The 25572-nt window shown below is 41.1% G+C and overlaps 1 protein-coding gene across 1 annotated transcript in view; it reads right to left on the bottom strand.

The window, feature by feature from the left end:
- The window catches only part of tmem104 (transmembrane protein 104), a 62690-nt gene that overhangs the window by 16311 nt on the left and 20807 nt on the right, over positions 1–25572 (bottom strand). The window contains exon 9 of the mRNA XM_030058638.1: positions 824–917. Coding sequence (XP_029914498.1) covers positions 824–917 — 94 coding nt within the window. The remainder of the gene's footprint in view (positions 1–823; positions 918–25572) is intronic.

Consider the following 25572-nt stretch of genomic DNA (forward strand, 5'->3'; position numbering starts at 1 on the left):
TGAAGGCTGACCTTTGTTTATGCTCAATGGGCAATGGCACCAGTGCACTGAAGAAACAAAGAGCTTCCACTGCAGCCATTTTGAATCATTAGCCAGCGCTGTAAAGAGCCCTGCAGAAGTGACACCACCAATCAATCACATACGGAGCCATGGGAGGGTGAGGAAGACAAGGGAGAGTGAAAGGTGCAGCCAAAAAACCCCTGTTATTTAGCCAGCCAGATAGTGGACAGGGTGTGTGCATGTGTGGATGCCGCGGTGTTTGTGTGCCGTTTATGTGAGCTAGCGTGGAGCTGTGTGGGGGTAGTGGGAGCGCCATGATTCAGTGGTGTTGTGATTTTAACAGAGGGTCCAGGACGGGTGGTTTATTTTCGTCCGTCACCCTGTGAGTGACGGTCCAATCAAGCCTGGGACGGGCTGTCAGGCCTGTCAGGCTGAGGGATGAGAGGAGATGGGAATCAGAGACACAGAGCAGGATCGAACCATGATGGACGGACCCGGGCTCGGCAGCCACACGGAAAGGGAGGGAGGGATGAAGGAAATGGGAGGAAAAGCAGAGAAGATGCGAGCAAGTAGGCGGGGGTGGAAAGAGGAGACACTAGCAGAGAGGGAGTCAGGGAGAGGGGAGGGAAGCAAGGAGAGGAATAAGTGAAAGATGGATGGAAGGGAAAGAGATAGATGCAAGGTGTGAGCCTGTGAGTTGAGGAAAATGAAATTTGACATTTTACATGTGGGAAAATACACACTCTGCATCATTTCTGTGCAGCGAGTGCAGATAGCCAGTGATGTTTAAAGTCTGAATATCGTGTGATTACTTTATTCTTACCTATCCAGCGCATGAGTGACGTAAGTATCTGAAGATATTTGGTCTTCTGGGCACTGAAGAACGTGAAGGGGCCAAGCAGGAGGGTAAAGACACTCTGCAAAAAGAGAGACAGAGGAAATCGTACATAACTGTTACAGTCAAAATTTCAGAACTATTTGTTCAAGGTAAGGCAAATGCACAGAAATCAGCTTTAAAAAATCCCTCCTGCAGCAACTGGACCTGAGGAAATCCAAAGACGGAGAACAACATCAGCAGATGTATTATCTTATCAATACAGCAGGCTAAAGGTGAGGCCATTTCTATTCCATCCGAAAAGGGGTGGGAACCAGGGCAACAGTTAAAATGTCATCTCCCATGAATTTAGCAGTGCCCCTAAGCCAGTCAATAACAAATATGTCACCTTGTAGTTGTTTATTGTGTGGCACAAGAATAATGGAAGAGGAGCCGTCAGTCTGGTCATTTCTAAATCTATTTATTAATTTAAAGCAACTGTAGGCAAGAATTTTATGTAAAAATCCACCTTTTTTTTTTTTTTTTTTAAACACATTTATGATATGGAACTGCAACACGGAAAAGTGTCCCTTCACCCCTAATTGAGACCCTGTAAATGTGTCCAATCTGCAAAAATTATACCCTGGTGTGAGGAATCAACATTTCTCTGCCTGAACCCAGCGAGTGAGATGCACCAAATCCCATGTTTTTTATCAAAAGTCCATCTGCGGTATCTGAGATGTTGCATGCTACGGACAAATGGACGAACAGACGAACAGGTTGACAGAAACCAATTCACAGTCCACAAAATCTCGAATCCTCTGAGGCCGTGACTCTGATTGCCTATCAGATACTTGCTTTATCAAGAGCTGCAATCAGAGGCGATGGCTCAGCACCTAATTCCAGTTCCATCAGTTCCCCTCTCTCCTCTTCCCGGCCCTACAGACCTATTCCCTGCCTCCATCTCGTCCCGCCGCATCCATTCTCTCTGACAATCTCAGGTTTGACTGGCCAGCTGGAGTGGTGGGCGATCTCAGACACAGTCACTTGGATGCCGTGTCATCTGAAGATCACCCTGAAGGGTTTCACTCATGGTCCCCCGCCCACCTTTAGACACACATGCAAACACACACCACTGTGACAGGACATAGGACTGTCAGGGGAGATTGAGGGAGACAGATGGGAACGCTGCTCAACTCTGCAACTAAAATTCATCTGAAGATTCAGGATTTTGGGGACTTTTGCACCTAAAATATGTTCAGACTTCTGCTATGTGAGCCTAAGAGGCAGCATGTCAACTCAGGCAGTAATATCCATCTATTTTCCATACCCACTTATTCCCAATCAAAGTCATGGAACAGTAATATCTAAGCTTTATAAATAAATCTTTTATGTGACAGCTGTTAAATTGCTGCACATCTATTACAATCTACAGTGACAAGCAACTAATCAACTCATTAACAACGAATGACGGCAACTACTTACACTAATGCTAGCACTAAGAATGTGAGTACTTTTAATGTTCTAACCAAACTGTCATGAGCCTAAAATTAATTTATTTGAATTGGTTCATATTTATTCCATGTATGGCTACCAGAAAGACCTGTCGTCCTTCAGAAACTGGTTAAGTTTGTTAGATAAATCTGATAGAAGCAATGCTGTTTGTAATATTAAATCAAGTACATCAGATAATGGTAATAGACCTATTGTCACAGCAGCTACTGACATGAACAGCAGGGTAAACACAGATGTTATTAATGACATTAATTAAGGTCCCATAGAGCCATGGCCCTGTTGTTGTGTATGCTGGATCACTATGAAGGCTACGGCGCACTTAAGTCAATCAGAATCTTAATTAATGTCATTAATAACACCTGTCATTAACCTGCTATCTCATATCCAAATGGCTGCAGTGTAAAAGGTCTTTTCAACTTATGAGAATATGACAGCTATTGGAAAATTAAGAAGCTGTGCAAGTTGGCATCAGCTAGCAATACATCTGAAAAGCTACAATAAGAGTAGGCACTGGCCCAACATAATAATAGACACTCGATCTCAATATAGATTGCACTTAATAAACAGCAACGCCCACCAGTCCAGAAGAAAAACAGCCACATCTGCATCTCTCTTGAGTTACTTCTAATCTCTGAGTGCACTGTCATCTTGAAAAGGCAATGCTGGTGTTCCAGCTTGGAGCTTGGAGACTGTTGCTTTCCCTTTGCCTTCCACTTGCCTTCATATGAGCAATTAATCGGTCTCCTTTTTTCCTTCGGATTTTCTGTTGAGAAAGTTTGTGCATCAGTAGCTACTGCACCTTTGTCAGTTCAGCCATGGCGGCCGCTCATTTTAACTGACAACAAAGGTGTTTGAGAAGGACACACGCCAAGTGAGGTGCAGACTAACGAATGCTTTGTGCGTGAAAAACAAACAAATTGCAGATGCATCCATGAAGTCTTATATTTAACAGGTTAAAGACGTTTCAGCATCACAGCCTTCATCAGGTTTTGATGATTTTAAAATCATTAAGCACTTGTTTAATGATTTTAAAGCTTTCATGAACTGGGTAAAAGTTCAATAACAACTGTTCGATAGGGACCATCTAAACAGACATGAAAAAACTGTGAATTATCACTTAGAAAAAACAGCCGCTGGCATCATCACAGGGCTTGTGAGATGACTTCCCTATGATGTTTAAGCCAAAATAAATTTCAGAAACTGAAATATAAATAGGGAAAAAAATAGGACAAAACAACTAGGGATGTCCCGATCATGTTTTTTTGCCCCCGAGTCCGAGCCATTTGATTTTGAGTATCTGCCGATACCAAGTCTCGATCCGATACTTCTATAAAAAATTATGAAACGAACTAAGAGCAAAGAATAAGATCGAGGATATAGACAGTAGTAGCAGCATATCACGCGCCTCAGCTTCAAAACAAACTGCTGCGTGCTGCCGTATTCCACGCATGCGCTGTTCAGTGGCGTCTGTCACAGACTCAGACCCGGCCTGTAAACGTTGGTAGTTAATAAATACTATTTTATTCTCATTTATTTTTAATCAGTAATAGCCCATATATTGTAAATGTGATTAAAAATAATAACAATAAATATACATATGTATATATATTATTTATCCAATACCTAATCAGGACATAAGGTCCGAGTTCTGACCGAGTCTGCAGTCACGTGATCGGCCCCAATTTTCCGATCATATGATCGGATGAGGACAACCCTAAAAACAATAGGATGCTTCAACTTGCTCAAAACTATTATTTCCAGATGTAAAGCAGGACAGCTGGGAAGGCTGCACATTTGAGATATATAAAAATAAATAAATAAAAAATCAATATCCTTTAATTCTGTTGAATAATGATGATGCCTCTGTGTCTATCTATTAAAGTATTACCAGCTGTCTTCCTGGCAAAGTGCAGCCTGAGCTCAAGCCAAGGCATAAATTTGCAGCGCCCATTAGATCTAATAAATGAGGCATTATGAAGAGAAGTATGTATGAAAAAGAAAGTGAAATTATCAGAGGCTGAGAGATGGCACTGTCTTGAATGGTTGAGGATCGTAGTTCACCATCTCTCCACCTCTGGTCTCAGGCAGGTTTACGATGTAATTTTCATCGGCAGAAAGGCATCAAACGACCCTGGAAAAATATTGTTCAAGCTGAATGTATGTGACGATTATGACAAACTGCGCGTTTTCAATGTTTTGCAAAAGATGTTAATGGTTTGTTTGTAGTGTGGCAAAGCTCTGCACTTTGAGTTACAAAGTTTATTCCTCATCAGTGAGTCGCATCTTTCAAGAATTTATCTGTTGATGGCCATGATGCATATATTTGTAAAGCCAGCCTGGGATGTCAACATGCCATCTTGCAGCCAGAGGAGCGTCCATCACAGTGTTTATGCATCTTATCCATCTGCGCTAAATCACGGCCTGCCTTCCTTCGGGGACTAAAAGACATGGAGAAGACCCATTTTTAAGATGTCTTTCTTACGTACAAAATTGAAACTCAGATAATGTGTCTGATCATTAACACAAGCCTCATCACTAAGTTTAAGGCAACATTTTCTTTCCCAGTATGCTCTCATCACATGCTTGAAATTTCAGCCAATTTCTTTCAGCTGCATGTTAGTGATGACAGCGTTGCTCACCTTTCCAGCCGGGTGCTAATTTTCAATCAGGAATGCTAATAACATCAGCATGTTTTGGGGCTTTTTCAGTGCCAATATACGACTGTTAAAGTCACATGAAGTGACCCTTGAAATTCAATTGACTAAAAGGAATTCTGGATGCAGTATCTGCTACTCCAAAATGAACGAGCTGCCACTGCAAGCTGCTAATGACTAAAAACTAAACAATGTAGGTAAGATTAATTTCAAATCCAGGGTAGGGCGTGGGGTGGTGGTGTTCCCAATTAGATATTATGAAAACACACTGAATAAGGAAACAAAAACGCATTTAAGTGGTGGCCAACATGCTATGGTTTGGGATGTTTTTTTCTTGCTTTCGCCTGGTGTTCGGGTAGTTGTCCAATATCCCTCAGGGGTAATACTGGTGAGCCTGCATGTATGCGGGCTGCGCACATGGCTGATAAATTTCCCCCTTTAACATGAAGACAGCAGCTTCACTACCGCTCATGAATCAAGGATGCACCTCCAACAACTTATAACCTCCCACTAAAGCCACACTGCACAGTGGCCTGAGGACACTGGACTGCACTCAACTATAGCACAGCAACTAGAGCAAGAACACAGGCCTAAAATAAATAACCCTACAGCACCTCTTCGGTTATGAAGAGAAAACCACAATGTACCAATTAGATTAGATGTCGCTCCGTTTCCTTCTCCTTTATAGAAACACATTAATTTATAACTCTTTTATGCTCTAAATGACAACTAAACAAGGACTGCTGAAGAACTGTCTTGTATTTCTTAGCCCATTTTGCTGTTTGATTGTGTATTCCTTTTATTCTTGAGGATATCTGGCCACATACAGTAGATGACATGACATAACGGCAAGATATTTCCAGTGCAGCTACATTGGAATTCAGTAGCACAACATTTTTAAGCTGTCTAAAACTTGATAAATGTCAGGTATGGTGCCAGTCTTTTAGAATCAAACAGTAAAGATTGATTTCCAGACTGTTTTACAGCAATGTTCAGTTCAGCTATCACATAGACAGAAATGCACTGTAAAACAGGCAAGGGTAGCAACTACTCCACAGATAGTAGCTTCATAAATCAGAATGCAAAACAGCCACAAGACAAGCTGCATATGGGTAAAGGGTGCAGACACATTTTGAGAAATGTAGGAAATCACTCTGAGGAACTGGACCGGGTAGGTTGAGGGAAAGCAGGTACACCAAAAAAAGGTCAATTAGAGCACATCAATTACGAATCACAAAAGAATTCCTGGAATCCACCGAACATCACAGACTACCATAATCAAACGTAATGAGAGTATTTGATAGTGAGTTTTCCGTTCACTTCTATAAACAAGTAAAGTCTGGCAGAGGAGGAAATTTGAGGCAGCATATAATCTCAGAGTAGGAACAGGAAAACACTCAAGTTTGTCAACAAGCGGTTTGGTGGCAGTAGTGATTTGGGTAGAGGTTGCATCACAGGGGCACTGCAGCCACAGCCAGGACAGGAAGGAAAGGCAGGCACAGAGGCCAACAGGCTGGAGGAAGAGAGTCCGGGAATGGAAAAGGGGCAGAGGAAGAGTGAGTGGGCGAGTAGGAAAACATCGGGTGCCATGTGCTGTATGGTGAGTCATACCAAGAGAGTTGGCAGGGCACTGCGAGAGCACTGAGAAAGACTGGCAGGGTCGCTAGAAGCAGCACGAGATCACACTTGACCACTCTCCCATCAACAAAAGCAGAGCTACCGTGTGCACTCAGCATTATGTGGTTACAAGCGAGGGAACAGGAAGCATGCAAGAGAAGGTGCAAGAGGTGAAAAGGCCAAAAGAAAGAGACAGCAGGTGCCTTTTCCTTGTAGTGTAGGATTTCCAAGTCTGGATGACACTGCTCGCTGCCAAATTTGGGTGAACTTGGCAAAGCATCTGCGCCAGACCGACACAGTTGTACCCTGTGACTGTGAAGGAGTCGTTGCTGTTGAAGGTGGAAATCAGGATACGCCGGATGCATTTCCAAGAGCACCCACAGTCTACAAAGACACAGTCTGTAGTATGTGGACACTGGAACTCAGCCAATTAGAATAAACTAGATCCTCATAACCTACAATGGCCAGTAAGGGACAGGGAAGACAGCAAGGGGGAAAAAACACATGAGGAAGTTGCTGTCTTTTTCTTTAAACATATATATATATATATATATATATATATATATATATATATATATATACACACACACATATACATAGACTCAGGTCCATATAAAATACATACAAAAACACAGACAATACAATAAAGATTTAAAGATTCATTGAATAGACGGTCACACATATTCCAAGCATGAATACATTTTAAAAATAGCCCATTTAAAGCAGTGCTGTAGCTGCACACCACTGAAGGGGTCAGGACTTCCAGGTCACATCTGGTTCCTTTGTTTTTTTTGTCTACATCCAAAATGCACAGAGTTAATGGCTCCAGTTTGCCAATAATGTCATCCTTTAAATATATGCAAGAGCAAACACAAAGTCCATGAAATAAATTACATTTTAGTTAATTTTCTTATGAATTCTGGCCCTCTTAGTCATGGAAACATGAATAACATTGGATTTGAAACAGAAGAAACGCTGGACCTCCTGATATCCAAACTGGCTGAAGGTATTCACAGACCTACCCATGGTTTGAGACATCTAAACTTAGTTAACATTAGACTTACTTATTATGAAAAAGCTATTCAAGTTGTCACTGGTGTTGCATTTAAATATAATAATGCCATGCTGAGTCCAGCCCACACACACACACACACACACACACACACACACACCATTCAGTCGGGCATGTATAGGACTGTCAAGGAGCCTTGGAGGGAAAGCCACTTGGCAACAATCTGAAGAGGAAGGAATCAGAAATAAAGAGATGAATGTAACTAGAATTTCATAACGTGGACAGATTGAATGACACTTGGCTCCAATGCATTTATTCATTTAATACTATGTTCAGGCTGCTCTGGCAATTTCATCTTACCCCTGCCTGCATGGGCAACATACAGATTTCCGTCGGTGCATTTTCTGCTTCCTCTCCACAGAAAACCGCTTACGTTTCATGCTCTGTTTAATAAATGTCTCAACAGACAAAAACAAATTCTGTCAGGAGTAAAGTGGCATGAATCAATTCTGGCTAGGTAGCTTTTTTCCTTTTTTTTTACGGTCTCTTCTTTTCTGTGAGCTGATGGTTTTGTTTCTCTGGAGTACCACACTTATCAACTATAATCATTTCACTTTTGACATCAATGACATTCTTAAAAATCAGCCATTTCTCTTACCTCAATATGTGAAAACACTTCCAGCAATAGCCAACCAGCATGGCTGCAATCACACACTTGAGTGAAACGCAATAAACGATAAGTCTGAGATGAGAAACTGCAAAGGTGACCAAGGCAATGATGGATACAAACACAGATTTATCCTATTACCTCCCTTTAGAGGGTACAGACTGTAGTCGCATCAGTGAGCACAGAGAAATAAAGTCCCATCAGATCACACCTTATAGGGTTCTTGCATAGCCTGCCTCTAATGTAAGGTCAAAGCCGCTCAGTCATTTGTAGACAGCATGGAAAGTTGCTTATCGTATGGAGGATAAATTATGATTGCACTATTATGCTGTAGGTTCCCAAAGCTTGTTGACTGCCTTTATACCAGTGACATGCAACTAGCAACCCCATGTACTGGATGCAATGCACGGCCCCACATCAATTTGTCACTTGAATTTTTGGATGTACATGCCTCACAAAAATATGGAATATCATATGGAATTTGGATTATGGATTGAGATATGACCCGATCTTATCTACTTTAAGGTTACACAAATAGACCACAAAGGAAAGTGGGACAAAGTACTTCCAACTGAGGGGAAACTTCAAGGATCTCAAGTCCAGTTTATTATCCAAGGCCCTGATTAACTCTAAGAATTAAAACATTTACTGTTCCTGCATTTAGTACACAGATAAAGCCATTTCTACAAAATTTGGCTCTCATTAGTCCAATATTGCCAAGTTCAAGTAAGTAAATGAACACAACGTTACTTGTCACACATGAGGGTGCGGGAGAGCTCGCTTGTAGGTTGAAAACAAATATTCTAAACATGTCATTCAGCTGAAAAATAATATACCGTTTAATGGGGAGTTCATATGGCTAATACCTGTGATGAACCTCAAACATACCAGATGGTGCTGTTATACTCAGAATTTAATCTTATGTGTGTTACAATATGAGAATAGCATGCTCACACCAACACCTTCTGCTCCTCTTAGTGACTACCTAATTATTTTGGCCCCCAATACCAACAAGGTTGCCAATCTTTACTTACCAATACAGACTTTGCCCCCAAAAATGACAACAACACCAACCTTTCATCATCATTTCAGGGCCAGAGGGCCCAACACCAAGCAGCTTTGTGCTCTGCATCCCCATTTCTCTCGCTCCATCCCTTTCTTTTCTCATCCTCTCCACACAGTATACCAAACAATATCTCCAGCGAGCCGCCCTATTCCAGAGGCCATATTCCTAATGAACTCTGTAGCTGAGTTGTTGACGTAGGGTCCAGCCTCTGTGCTGTGCACGGTGAGGCAGATGAACCAGGCTCCCTCCCTGTGGCTCATGCCCCTCTCTCTCTGTTTCTCTGTTGTGGGGTCAAAGTTGCTGCACTAAAATAACATCACTTTCTTGCGACTTTTGCAGGGCTCTCAGTGACATTGCAAAGGTACAATTCCTCAGTTAGAGATTAATGGGGCTTAGATATGGTGAGTGATCTCAGTAATGGTAAAAAAGCTGAAAACCCGCCACTGACTGGCAACCCAGCCGGCAACTGTCAATCACTTTCAACGTCTCAAGACCACTGTTTTGGATTTGGGCGGATGAGAGCAGAAGAGTATGAAAAGGTATTGAATTGCCATTAGCTTGTGTCACTCCAAGTGCACAAGCCAATCCACTGGTCTCGACTGACGCGGGTGTGAGTGTTGTCATTTCACAGACACACACTTCATCCACCTCAGATAGGCTGCATACGTCATCCCATTTAAGTAATTAATCAACATATTTTACTGTTCTATTGTGTATTGTCTGCCAAATACTACGATTGCACAGATGCCCTCGGGCTCTTGGACATTACTGGAACTGAATTCATATCCTAGACTGCCATATGTCTGCTCTGGCCACTGAGCTGCACAGCATTGTACAATTCTGAAATTGCTGTGGAGGTTCTGGTAAACGAGTTTGGCTGGTGTTCGGGTGGAAAACAAAGACAGTTAGTGTCAAACGCCCAGAGGGCAGGCAGGAATCATGCAGCGAGAAACCCCTTCAGTCGAAATCGTGAGCATCACAGTGGCTCCATGTGGTGGTCCAGCCTGGAGGATGATAATCCCCCAACCATCAAACAGAGAAACTGGGATTACAACCCCAATCCTCAAAGTCCCACGATCCCCAGCCATTTGTGTCTGATGTTAATCTTTATTCCGAACAGATTTGAAATAAAAAATGCTGGGGTTGGATGGGGGTATTGTAATACAATTGCATTACTTTTTCTTTATAAATGAGGCTGCAAGCTGAAGTGCATTAAATAACTGTTTAACTGAGATTACTGAATCTTGTTCTTCCATTGCCTTGGGAAGAAGAAAGAAATCAGAAATGTTGTTTTGCTGATCAATATGAGAATAGCAATGGGGACAGAGATGTATTCCTAATAAAGTTCAGGTAATAATACTTCTACAGTACCATCATGACCAAGATACTGTATCTTAAATGGAGGATAAATAAAACTGAAAAGGCATGCTTTCACAAGATGGATGACAGGTGGACAGTGACCAAACACTTTCATGCAACTTGAAACACAAGTAGCAGGGTTTCAATTAGATGCCAAATTCCATGTTTCTCTGACATTGGTTTGACATTGTTCCCCAGGGTTCAGGTGAAGAGTGGAGAGATCTGTTGGCCGGCCAGTCCTACAAGCCATTTCCCAGAGAGTGGCCGGTCTGTGGTTAAGACTCTGCAAGTGAGTGATGGAGCAGAGCCAGGAGACTGAGACAACGTGTGATGAACACTAAAGCGGCCATGTCTCTCCCAGCTGGCCTACGGCACATAGCAGAGAGAAGCTGTAGCGAGCGTGACAGAACGAGCTGGACGGACGGCAGCAACACAGAAACTCTGATCCGATGCTGACAGCACGTCCACTTATGATGATCTCATCTGTCCTGCTGCAATACCTGTCATACTGACTCTCACTCATAAAGTGACACAGATGCGCCTCAAAAATCAGGCTTTGTCAAGTTTCATCAGGGTTAAGACTTTCAAAATTAAGCCAAAAACCTTTTCAATGCTAGTCACAAAAGGAACATATGTGAAAATAACCAAATCAGAGCAAAGCCCTGATTTCTAACCAGAACAACAGAAACATCTAAAAGTACACTTGCAACTAAATATGCTCCTCTTCTACTTCTTCTTCTTCTAATGACCTTGAGTTTACACAGTTTAGTTTGATACATTTTAATTTTAATCAGGTAGCCTGATAGAAGTAAAAAAAAGAAAAGAAAAAAAAAACAGTCTGCAGTGGGGATGAATCACCGTTTGCTTTTCCTCTCATTAAGTAACTAATTAAGACTGAATAAAGCGACGTAGCTGAAATAAATGGCTGGCAGAGGTGTTTGATACCAAAATTATGTGCATGAGTTGAATCAAACACAGTTCTACAATACTGTCTATACTTATGGTCATGATCCAAGGATCCAAATCTTCAGAGACTCCTGAATTATGTTTTAAAATTAAATATTAATGCACATTAAAATAAATTAAAATGCCCTGTGAGTGCATGGTGCTGAGAAAAATACCACTTCAGCCACATCACACAAAGAAAGCAATATAGCATTCCATATTATGGAGCCAATTCATTGCCTTTGCTGCCAGGTATATGACAGAAGACTTGAGGGTGTTCTGAACATGGTGGTATGTACACACTGCATGGAATAAAAAAGGCGTAAAATAGGCCATAAAAGCCCAGAAGATATGTGGAAACCCCTGTGATAGCAATAACAAGTCCACTGATTGACTGAACACAGAGAGCAAAAAGGAAAAGGAGGAAAATAAAGACGGAAAACATGGTCGGAATATGAGTGGGGGAAGGTGAGCTAAGGAAATGAAGGAAACAGAAAGGGGAGGGGGGCTTATGCCTAAGAGGCATCACTATGTACTTTCAACCGTTTTGGAGCAATGCATCTGTCAGGATGAAAGAGAGTCTACCTTCAGCGTCATTAATCACAAAGATGCATCTCCATCAAACAGTCATAATTAAAAAACATATTAATAAATAAAAAGGATGCATGAATACACTGTCACATCATTTCTGCACCAACCAGCACCCAGACCTGTCTGTAATGAAGAGATGAAAACAATTAAGATACATGGTTACAACCTGCTTCACTCTATTTGTAAGGACAAACTGAATTATACGTATGATAAGTGTGCTAATGTCACATTCAGCAGTCTAAATTATTATCTGTTTGTCAGGTGACACCACACAGCATGAAGCATTACTCGGTGTAGCATGACAGAACCTGATGCATGCTAAAAACAACAACAACAACAATAAAAAAAAAAAAAAAAAAAAAAAAAAAACAGAAACATCAAGAACAGCACAAATATAGTCTGACATCATCGCCAGAACAAGAGACTAGCAGCACTCACAGGTTATGTGAACAAAGAAAACTCTTCTAATGCATAGGAAATGCAACAAACATATTTCAAGCAATGAGAATTTGTCTGAGTAATTTGTCAATGACAAAAACATTCTGATGTACTTTGTATTTGTTTAATCTCATATCATGGAGACCATATTTTGCTCAGTAATGATTGCTCTCTTTGATGATGTTTCTCTTTCATGTTTGTCATGATTTGTTAATGTCTTGTAAAGGTTTGAAATGTTCTGTAATTATCAAATCTCATGTTTATGGAGGCCCTATTTGTCTCTAACAATTTCTCTCTTTAATGGTCTGTATTCAGAGCTTAACCATGAGTCCAAACTGACGACATCATTGATTGTATGAGTTGAGTTGGTTTGTCCTTCCCACACGACATTATACTGTCTGTCAGCTTCCTTAAGTCTGGGCTGACACTGATGATGGCTCACTGTTGAAACATGTTTGTCACCATGCTCATGCATTAAGACTTAAACACTTTTCTACATTCATGGAACCGGTGAGTGCTGGTAATAACTCTCCTGACGTTTAATCTAGATCATGCACCTGAAAACTGTTGATCAAGCCGGAGTTATGCACACACCTTCTTTATGATAAGATGTCCAGATCAATCAACACCCAAACTGGCCTAACAAGGACATAAAACTATAAAGATACGTGGTTATAAGCCGATTCCATTGCATAAGGAGAGGCAATATGTAAATGAAGTGACAGAATCCTACAAATGATGGCTCCCATTACAGAAGGCTCAGGATAAGCAATAACTTGCGCTCTGTGGCATGACTTCAAATAGCCCACATTTTATCCATCTTGTTTAATGAGAATGACTGCATGTCAGTATTACCCTGATTATTTTTGTGATACACTCAAAACAAAGTTGCTAGAGCCTCTGAATTAAGACTGTACAGGAGCCTATGCAGCAGAATCTGTTAGAAGCACTAAATCAGTATTTCATCATTCAAGTACTATAGCAAGGATTCTTGAGTGCCTACAGTAATATACAATTTTTTGACACAAAATAACAACACACTAAAATTATATAATCTATATTATTAGGCTGTGTCTGTGTGTCCATTCCTAAATCCTTGCAGTAAATAAGGCCTATCCCAAAACACAGCATGTACATCTTTACTACAGATTGGCTGTGTTTGTTGCTCCTTCAGTTTCTATGTGGTGGCTCTGTAGATGTCAATTACCTCAGGTTGAGGCTAGACATCTCATCAATACGAGTGACAAGTGCCGGGGCAGGAACTTGGCCAACTGAGATTGAGGAGAGCGGGTCTAACAATACGCTTTGGTGATTCAATGAGGAAAGTTTCATATTGCAGCTTTAAATCAGGCCCAGCCTCTGAAGAATACATTTCAAAGCATCTGAAATGTAGAAGCTACTTGTTTGGATTTTTAAAAATGTGATTACAATTAACATTCATGACTCTAACAAATGTATGGCCAAGACTATGTTTATTAATTTCTCTCTTTCTGTTTGTGTGTGCATTCATGTGCTGTGTGAGACAGGCGTTGAGAAGAGACTGCACTGAGTATAACTGGAGGCTTATCTGCTGGTAACAGAAGCCTCTCCATCTCTTATGTGAGAAACACTCTTAGACTCATCACTGTCAGACCTCCACTCTGTCAACTTCGGATGCTAATCCCGCCCCTCCGGGCCACTGGGTCACCATCAAGCATGCATGAATTAAACTTCCAGAAACACACGCGCGCACACACACACACACACACACACACACACACACACACACACACACACACACACACACACACACACACACACACATACATAAATACATATGAATAAGCCTTGCATGCCAAAGGCAGCTGAGGGAGCAGGCTTCAGGAAGCCAATGAGCCAGTCTGAGGATGGACTGTCAGTTCAGCTGACTTGTTCAGGTGAGCTGCTCAAAGTGCTCCACCGACCAAAGACAACAAAGAGTCTGTTTCCAGCTTATTTCAGTAATTGTTTAATTAGGCCTTGCAGCGCAGGAAATTACAGTGTGCTCATAAGAAAAAGGACATTACTGAATATGAAGCTGTAATTTAGATTTCAGCTCAGCTTTAAACACCCTGAAGCCACATGATCTCCTGAAAACACTGCAGCAGATGAGTGTCAACACCTTCAGCATTAAGTGGTGCCACACCCAGCAGTTCAGGGTGAACAGGACCCTGTCTGAACCCTTGACCATCCGCATCGACGCCCTCCATGAGTGTATTAGTACCGTAGTCCTGTTCACGTGTACACCAATAAGGATGATGATATCAGACCAACACTTCCTCACTATCAGCACTAACAAAAGAGAGGAAAAGGGTGGTGGGGGGGTGGGGGGGGGTTAACTGCAGCTACACATCCTTTGGTCTTCGGTATCAATCAGAAGGTGTTGCTCCTCTTCTACCATGACACTGTTGAGAGCATACTGTGGTATGGCATCTCAGTCTGTTTTAGCAACCACAGTGTACAGCTAAAAGCCCAGATTACACAGCTAACACAGAGAGCCATGTAATTCATGGGAGTTAGGGAGCATCATACACTACAGGCTGTCTTTGATGAAACAATCATCAGACAGACAGACTGACAGACAGGCCCAAAATACTATCACATGATGCACATTTTTTGGCAAAATCTGGAAAAGGGTGGAAAAACAGAGGTGAGGTCTCAGTGGTGAGATTTCAAAAACCACAATAAAATGAGTACCGTCAAATCTCATTCATAGTCCTCTCTTGGAGAAAGTGAAACCCAGCAGCTTCTAATGTTAATTAGGTGTGTGACCCTTGAGACTGCCATCTCTCCACACAATTAAAGATAGGACTGTAATGAGGAAAAGGAAGACAAGTCAGACGAAAGAACAGTGGGTGTGGGGTGATGGTGGGAGGAATGTACTGCAACCAAATTGTTCTTTTGCAAAGTTTTGAAATGGGTCACAAAATGTTATATGGTGGAAAAAGACGTCACACAGTTGAATGAAGTTGACCATGGCATTAACTCTATCAGTTCGGGGCTCTATTCCTGGTTTGACCACCACAGCGTAAATGTATGCTCTTTAATAGCAAGATCCTTTGGGTGAAATTGTCCAACAAATGGCATGTTTCTAGAAAAGGAGAAAAAGTTTGGGCTGCTTAACTATGTGACATTCAAATTTGCATTCAACTGTGAAATGAAACGAACCCCAAAACAGGGAGCAGACATCTTTATTTCACCGCAGTACCACTAAATCACCCTTTAGCGTTGTCAAGGCCAAACTCATCATTGTCAACCAAAGACTTCTGCATTACACAAGCAGCATTAATGGGTTAGCTGGACTGTTTGTTGCAAAATTCATGTGCAGAAGGTAATCGCATATCCATAGGTCATCTGCAGCATGATTTAGAAGGTGATTAGGATGTTCCACTTGTGTGATTTTAACGGTCCACAGGGGTCTTTCTGCAGAAAGCCCTCGCCATGGTTGAATAACAAGGTCACATTTACCTTGGGCCTTGTTTACAAAAAACAAAAAGATAGCAATGACAAAGTGATACACCAAATCTATTGAAAAACAAAGAGTACTGTGTAGGAGAGATTAAAGAGGAAAATTGTTTACATTTACATAGACTGCAATAAAACCAGATAATCAAGACTGTTATTCATACTAGCAGCAAAACCCTACACATATTCTCTGTCATTAAAGAGAACACAACTGCCAAGCAGTGAAAGTCTTAATATTAGAGCCTAACAATCACAGAAAACATATATTATCTAAATGAGTAAGCAAGGAGTTAGCATATATCACAAAGTAGATCACAAAGTTCAGAATGAGTATCACAAGTATGAGTATCTTTGCAGCCTTAAAAAGCAACAGTGGAATTTAGCATAGAAACTTGAAATTATATCGCTTATTAGTACTATAGCCACATTTTCAAACCATAAATCACAAAAACCTGTTACAGGCAGGCAAGCAGTTGCACTTGAATGGGTATTCACAGTAAACCGGGGAAACTTGTCAAAGTAAACAATTTTGAGCATCCATTTGCTGCACTGAGCCTTTATGACTTCCAATGGGGCGCTGTTTCCACAAGGCGTTCCTAATTAAAATCTGTAATATGCCGGGCTGCTCCTCAAAAAAGAAACCATTACACACCTAGGTAAAAATAACGAGCAACAGCGCAGAGCGAAGATTTATGACGGGCTCGGGACATATCTGGGGAGGAAATGAGAAACGATAATTTGCCTATGGTTTAATAGGACGATGGCTATTTCACTCCGCCCATCATTCTAACTATTGTAAAAGAGGGGGACAGGGGAGGAGGAAGGGGAAGGAGGTTAGGAGCAGCTGCCGCCGGGGTGCGGGATACTTTCCCACCAAATTAAAATGATGATAGACCTTATGGAAAATAAAAGGAATAAATCAACTAAGAAGACCTTTGGGAATATGCTGTATGTCAAGGTGTAATTGAAAAAGACACCAATTGTCCATTTTTAATCTGCACTTTGGGGAAAGGCATAACGGGTCACTGGACAGCACTTAAGCAGCCGCTCCCTAAAAAGCTACACTGGACCATCACGGCTTAACTACCTCATCAATTCAGGAGGAGACAGAAGTGGCCGGTCACTCCAGCGGCGACGTATACAGTACAAACACAAACAGGCAGCCATACACGCCACGAGCTCAAGGTCACACCGGGTCTGCACGTCCACGCCTATTGTTAACTTGTCCATATTTTAAGTGTGGGCATGGACTGTTGTTCATTTCATGGGAATCACGTTCATTTGCCTTCAGCCATCCAGCGAGCGAGACCATTACATCACTTTGAAATGTCCTTGTACCAGATAACCAGCTTTACACTCAGCATGTAGATTTCTTTCCTCTCCTAATACACAAAGGAAGGACCTTGTTGAAACAGTAAAGGGACTGACGAGCACATTTGCTTTATCTCACCTTCTAAGGAAAGACACAAGCATTAACAACTTAGTCGCTAAAGAATAGCCATCAACTTTCTATACTGAGGAAAGAAACTGATGGAAATGTACCAGAAAAAGAAACTTGACACAAGCAAAGGACATTATAGAATGGCTCACACACAGTGTTCAGTGGTGACTCTAATAAAATCTGTGTATATTATAGAAGCTTTATGGAATTTCTTTTTTTGACAATAATTCTTATATTCACTTGCGTCAGGCATATTATAGTACGCTCAAATCTACGACCCCAATCCACTGTTTTTATAAGCAAAACCAGTCCACTCAAATAATGCACCAATTATCCCTCAAAGACCTCTAACTCCCCTTGACAACTGCTCCCTCGTCTCTAATCACCACCAGTCATTTCAGCGCGAGCAGCACCATGCGCCATGCGTCTCCTCCCCGTCCTGATCTGCGGCTCTGATACAGTGTCCTGCTGCTGTGTGGAGTGGACTCCCCCCGTGTGCTTCCCAGCTCAAACACTTCTGCCTGCTGTGATAATCTCTATTAAACCATCTGCACTGTCATCTCCCCACGGCTCTGGCCCCACTGCCACCAGACTACAGCACCCTCTCTCCTCGCACGGCACAGTTTCAGCAGCACTCGAGCTGCAGCGACGCCTTGGCTCTTGCAGACCCGCTGCCACTCCTGTGTTTCTCTTCTACTTGCCTTTGTTGTTAGGCTTGCTAATATAATGGCATCATGGCAGAAACACTGTACTACTACTGCTGATGACTGAAGAAGTAGTGTTTGTGAGACATTTGGAATCTCTTCATTTATAACAACACCCTGGTCCAAAACTTTTCTGAAAAAATCTAAAATGCATATTATGATTCAGCCAGCATATGGTTGGCATTATACTGAATTTTCAGTTGAATTTCAGTCAATTCACACTCAAATCAGATTTTTAGGAGAAACTGTTGAGAGAATGAACCTTGAAAACGCAGACTAAATACCATTTAGTTTTATCAGATATAACCTACCATGCAGTTTTTATGTCTTAACCTATTCTGAATGAATTGTTTTCATGTGTGAACATATTCCAAGTAAGCAATCATTTCTTTGTTTGCACATTGTGAAAAATAGGGTTGAATGATGTGGTAAAATTATCATATTGTCATTAATTTTGTAGATATTGCAATTGCAATATGATTCGTTATTTTAGCGGGAATATTAGTTTTTGCATTGTAATGTTTATTTTCATGGAAAAACCTGATTTTTGCTGGGGTCTCTACCAAACAAACATTTTTCCCTACATGTGGAAAATACAATTAATAGGCTGGGGCATCTCTTAAGCACCATAACACTTTATTTACAACAATGTTTTAACACAAATTTTACCTTATCGAAAAACTGCAGCTCTTGCGATTTGAATATTGCACTTGGCCATATTGCAATTTTGATAATATGTAATGCTATTCTGACTGGGCTGTTATGATGCTTATTTTTATTATTTCTTACTGTACACGTACAGTAACGCTTCCAAAAAACTGGCACCGGTGCACAGCTGAAGGGCAGCAACAGCTTTGTACACTGTATATGAACATGAAAAGACAGTGTCTTTTTGTTTAAGTACTGCTTCTGTGTGTGAGAGAATATATTATTTTAGTATATCAGCAATGTTTTTTTTATGATACTTCCTGATGTGTGTGCTTGAAAGAGAAGGGTGAACCACATGCTTGTTTAAGTAGCTTGATGTTTTGATATTGCATAAAGAATTTTGCTGTCCTCGTATTGTTATTAACCAAACAGGTGACATGAAGTCAGAACAGTACACAACAATGTAAAAACTGTGCACTGTCCATGAGGCTGATTTGTTAATGCATGAAACTGCAAGTAGGTCAACCGCAAATTGGACTCTACAGGCTGTTTTGGAAAGAGTCCTCAAGCTTGCTTTTCATGTATACTGAATCGGTTTTGATCCTGCATTTCTAGGCGTTTCAGTCATTTCATTAGTTCCACTGAGCGCTGGGCCCTGGGAGTACAGATTACAATCTCGAATTACGCTGCAGACCTGGTGAGTAACCTGCAAAATAATTAGATAAAGTGAGCTGGATTATTAACAATGTCTAAATGATGGAGAGGGGGGAAGACAGATGCAAAAAAATGACTTATCGCTGCATTCCTGTGGCCATATTTCATATGACTGAGGCAGATGAGGCTGCATAGAAATGCTCACAATCACTGAACACCAGCCCCTCTCTCACAATATGGCTTGTCATTGTGGAGGAAAGAAAGCTTTCCTCAAATTCAACTTAAACATTCCTTATATATGCTATATGTGTGCCATTAAGTCTGTGTTTAGCGGGGCTGAACTACAGACTATAATGTGGAAAGGGCAAACTCAGAGAAAGACCTCCATTACTGAAAAATCTTTCAAAGAAAATTACTGTAAAAAGATGCAAATAGACCTCCACAGGGAATAGCCATCTGTGAATGGCTACATTAGCCCCAAGGTCATTGTAATTCCTCTTTGAATACATCATTGATTAATCACTTAATTAATCAATCAGTTCGGACCTGAGGAAAAGGGCAAAGTGGCTGGTTTCTTGAAGGACTTGTGGGGAAAACCTGAAGCAAAAACTCTGCCCGTACATCAAATGACAAAAGTTGGACTGTGGTTCAATTCATGAGCCTGATGCAATACCTGTGGTGTGTGGTTTAATAGGCACAAACTTTAATCCACACATCTACATGAACATAATCAGTGAACAACGCAGAGTAAGCAAAAACTGCTTTTGAGCCAATATGCTGCATCGATTTTCCGTCACTTTCCCGACACTGGGAGAAAAATAAATCAGCCATTTAAAATTGTGGTGGTCGTCCAGCAGGGTGGAGTATAACAACCGCTGCTTGGCTAGTCCCTGTGGTGCTGCGCCTGAAATTCACAGAGAGCATTTGGCAGGGGACAATCAAGGACAAAGAGTTTTAATTGAGGTCTCGGGAATCCCTCTGCTGGAGCTGACCCCCAAGAAGAGCCCGCTGTTGCACTTTGACTGCGAAACCTGGTCTTTACAATCAAAGCTGTGCAAAGGCCAGATCAAGAACAGGACGGCCAGTTATGCAATGGCCCCAATCATCATCTTCCTCTCGCCCACTGAGCCAACAAACTCTTTAGAAAAGGAAAAAGGAAAGCCCCAAGCTATACAAAAAAAAAAAAAAAAAAAACCCAGCTGGGATCCGACATGGTGGCAGCTGGGTTGTGAGAGAGATGAGATGCCATGCCAATCACAGACATGCAAATCAATCCGCAACGGGTCAAATCTAGAAATCTAGGTCAGTCGATCTTCTTAAGAGGTGTCATAGACCACGATTGAGAAAATGACATCCCCACGTTATGCTATTGCTGATCTGTAAAATCAATATTGATTAAGCAAAAGGTCAGACGTGATGAGCCCTCAACTAGATGGCTTGGGCCCTTATCATTATGAAGTAATTAGTCCCTCTATGAAAAATCTCACTCATTTACAACCAATAAAGCGCTGGGGTTATTATAAAATGACAATGCCTAATGAGAGTTTGATGCGCATTTCAACCTTCAGTCGACCTGTATTAAAACCTTATTAAGGGTAACTATTTTGAAAACAAATAAGGGAGCAATGATTTTAAGTGAAATTTGTAATTGTCAGAAGGCGGCGCCTAATGTAATAATCAGTATTTAATGTTTTATTAGGCAATTACTAATCAAAAGTCGGGCTTGGTTTAATTTTCAGGACAAACAGGACAGGATATGGGACAACTGCTCGTAATTCAGGAGTGTCCTGAATTTTTGGGGCATCTGGTTGGCCTAAGGAGCCCACCCCGGCATATTTGGACGATATTTCAATGACTGTTCACATTTTATGCATCCCTCTGATAAAATCTTTTTTCTGTCTGTTACAAGAAAACAAGGCATCTTGTTCCCAATCTGACTATGAGGTGGAAATGTTTTGACAGGTTCAGCTGGGTCCAACTCCGACCCAAATCTGTTCAGCCCTAATTTCAAGTACATCCAATTACAGAGCTGCTTCCTCACAAAACTGTAGCACACAATTGCAAACACGGAGATAGTTCTTCAATAGGATAAGCAGTATTTATAACAACTAACTTTCATTTTATACCTTTGTAAATGCACTTTGGTTCAGTGTGGAGCTCTTATTCTTTGAGATCCTTAAAAAGAATCCTACAGTGCTAGTGCTGCTCACACTTCCTCTTTGTACACACACCTACACAAAGAACAGAAATTATACACATTAATTATACTAAATTAAGAAAAATACAGCTAAAAGATGACACATAAACTGCAGCTGTGGTAATTAGCAGTTATTTCTTCAAGTAATAAAACACTCGGCACTGTTGAAGACTGCAAAGTTTACCTAAGAATTAAAGCTGAACTTGGACTTGACGAGTCTAATCTGAGAGCTTCTGTGAGGAGACAGCCACATGAGAGTTTAATGCAGCAGTGCATAAAACCTACAGTCAAACACGTTGGTGGAAATATCCTTAACATGTTTCAAATACCCTAAAACATGCATCAAAGACATGCCAGGCCAATTTGAAGTCCAAGGAAGATCAAGGAGTGTAGGCATGCACGGCTTCCCCTACAGTCACCAGACCCCAACCTCACTGAAAATCTTTGGGAACATTTGAAAAGGGAAAAGGCGAAACATAACTAGAACATCACAAAACTTGAAAACTTGTGGACTTGAAGCCTGACAAGAGTGTAAGCTGCGATTAAAAAAACATGTAGCATAGAAAAAAAAATTCTGAACATAAACATTAGCGGTAAATTGCATAATTTATTTTGAGAAATACCATTTGAGTAAAAACTGATTTTTGATTAATGATAAAGCAAACAAGTTACAGGTAGTAGACTCAAAATGTAAGTTTACAATGACAGTGAGCCAAGCTGACACACACACAAGCTAAAAAAAAAAAAAAAAAAAAAAAAAAATTCTTGCAAATAATTTTGGTTGCATCCACTACATGAAATATGAGGATTAAGGGCTGAACAATTTGTAGACAACAATGCTTAATCCAAGAAACTAACTGCAACAGGTTGAATACTAGCCTTTCCACACCAATGAAGAAGTTACTGACAGAGGTTTCCAGATGGTATCTACTGCATAATAAACTAAACCAGGTCTCAGGCCAAGTGCTCCTCACCTTTCCCCATCTCTGTTCATCACCTTACTGTCTATTAGGCGTGCTGCTGGAACAGGTCTAGTCATCTGAATAGGGACAGCTGTTCTGCTGCCTAAAAATAACCCACAATCTGTTGTCCACTCCAAACAGTGCTGCAGTCGCTACGGAGCGAATGTCTCGGGAAAACCTGCCAAAGCTGGTGAGGAGATTCACACACAAAATCTAAAAAAACATCATGTTTTGACAAAACGGACCAGGGAAGGCAGCCACCAAACCAGGTTAATGACTTGGAGCTTGTAATAAGCCTTAATTCTCAATTCAAACATGTGCGGTGTGACCACTGCAGCCTGGCTGTGGTATTTTTGAAGGTGGTACTGATGAGGCAGAGGGACACCAGCAGCAGAGCCTGTTGCGACAGCCGGGTCAAGATACAAGTCTAGGAGAAGGCGAGGGCTGAGGAAAGCTTTTAAGCTTGTGTGCACAACAATCTTTCATTCTGCAGGACTCACAAAGGAGAGCCACCATCCATCAACACAACATCTCCCTCTGTCTGAATCACTGACATCAGCCCTAGTTTTGTGTCTCTTTCACCCATTCTCCGTCTCTTTGCCTCCCTTTGCCTCCCTTTCCCTCTCTCACTATATATCCACCAATCACCCACACAGGGATTACAGCTCTGAGGAGTGACGCCATAATCAGGCTGCTCTTTAATCTTTCCTCTCTTCATTTTCTAAACTCTAAAAATGTTATGGCTGTAGTAATGTGTCCAACATCAATCCCAATGATCCCCCTGGCCACAACCAATTGCCTCCCTTATCATCGCATAGCCCAAAAATAACACATTGCTTCTCACTCTTCTAATGGCTCAGGATACATCAGTGATAGGCCCAATGCTCCACACCACACATCACTGGTGTAATGTACTGAGCCCTACATGCCACTGCACCATGACACTTTACAGATGTAGCTTACTGCATCAGGTAACTCAAGGATAGGGAGAGTAGCATGTGCAGGTTTATGGTAGGTATAAGATATTATCACCACAAAAATCCTATATATGATCATTACGAAAGCATGGCATTAAGCCTCTTATTAACATTTCTACACTTATTAGGAAAACATATAGCATAAATAAGAGAGGAAAACTGAATTTCCCAGTGTTTTATCGCAAAAAAGTTATTGCAAGTTAATCAGACCTTGTGGTAAGCGCAAATGAAAATGTAAATGTTTAAACAAGGCACAATGGGAAAAAAGGCATTAAGCAGCAAAATAGTTAACTCACACACAGTGATATAAAATTGCTCAACAAAGGCATAGATTTTTTTCCCATGAATTGTAGTTGAAAATTGTTCAGGTCTCTCTCTAGGCAACCACAATATGAAAATAAATCACAAGGCTTAAACAAAACAGAAATAATAATAATAATGCTTACTTCTTTTAAAAGGTCCAATAAGCAAGTTTCTTCTGAAACAGCAAATTTGACACTGCTTTTGGAAGTCTTTTGGTCTGAAGTTTACTTTTCTACACTTTAGGCTACCATCAACCTGGATGTTTTTTATACCCCACAATATTGAAGACAAAATACAAGTAAATTCTATACAAACTGACAAATACATTTTCCAAAATGCTTCACTTGGTGTAGTCTGTGTCAACCGTTTCAGGGTTATTGACAATTTGTGTTGTAATGACTCATAACTTAAGCACACGGTGACTCATTCAGAACAAGGGGGATGAGGAGGAATGACAATGACTTTGCCCCTCGGTTAGCTGGAACAAGATGACATCTGGCTCCAGACAATGACATTAACTAACGTTCTTGAAAGTAACAAACACAAAACAAATTGCGGTGCGTAATGCTGTGACAATTAACGATCAGTCCAATCAGCCCGGTCAAGACAACAGGCATGACTGTTGATGTTTGTGCATGGCTCTGTGGAGTGAGAATGGTCTGCTGAAATGTACACTCTTCTCTATACTCTGATACGCTGTGAGAAGGGCACCTTGGCCCCTTAGCTTGGCTCACCATGTGGCGGCCTGGGCATACAAAGGAGGTAAGGTGGTTCTTAGATGGGCCCAGTTTTGATAGTTCCCTCCACAGAGTAGAGCGGGGCTGATGAGAGCTGCTGGCTGAGGAGAAATAGTCAATTATTTAGACTCATGATTCAGAGTCTGGGCAGTGTCTCCGAGGCCAGAACGTTTGACCCTGCGAAGTCAAAGACAAAGGGTGGAGCAGAGCAGTGGAGAGACACTCCACCGCTGTATGCTAACAGGAGATGATGAATGTTTTATCAAAGCTCAATGATTTATGATTTATTTAAGGACGGGTCCACCGGGGGGAAAAAAATTCTAATAACACTTCATGGATGGGGAAAAAACAGACAGATAACCATGCCCATAAAAAAAAAAAAAAAATCAACAAGAACAGAGTAAAAACAAATACCAAGCAACAACTTCCTTAACAGCCAAGGACGGCAGATATTCCACAAGGTATAGCCAACCATATATATTCTGAGATGCCGAGTTTTTACTGATATACCAACTTTTTTCTTTCTTTGACTATCTGCTATCATTTAAATGGTGAAAATCAAATAAAAGTGTGGCAAAGTTGCAAAGCAAAATTATGTTAAGCCATAACTGTGCTTGCATAATTATGAAGTTAGTAATACCTTTTCCATTCTGGGGACGACATATATAGAGTGCTAACCGAACTTCATGTTAATGTTACTAGTAATTGAAACTAAGCGACTGATTGTACCTTTCACCCTAGAAACAAAAATGAGAAAGTCCAAAGCTGCAGGAAGACAGGGCTTTCTT

Source organism: Myripristis murdjan, chromosome 8, assembly GCF_902150065.1.
Source record: "Myripristis murdjan chromosome 8, fMyrMur1.1, whole genome shotgun sequence".
Classification (NCBI taxonomy): Eukaryota; Metazoa; Chordata; class Actinopteri; order Holocentriformes; family Holocentridae; genus Myripristis; species Myripristis murdjan.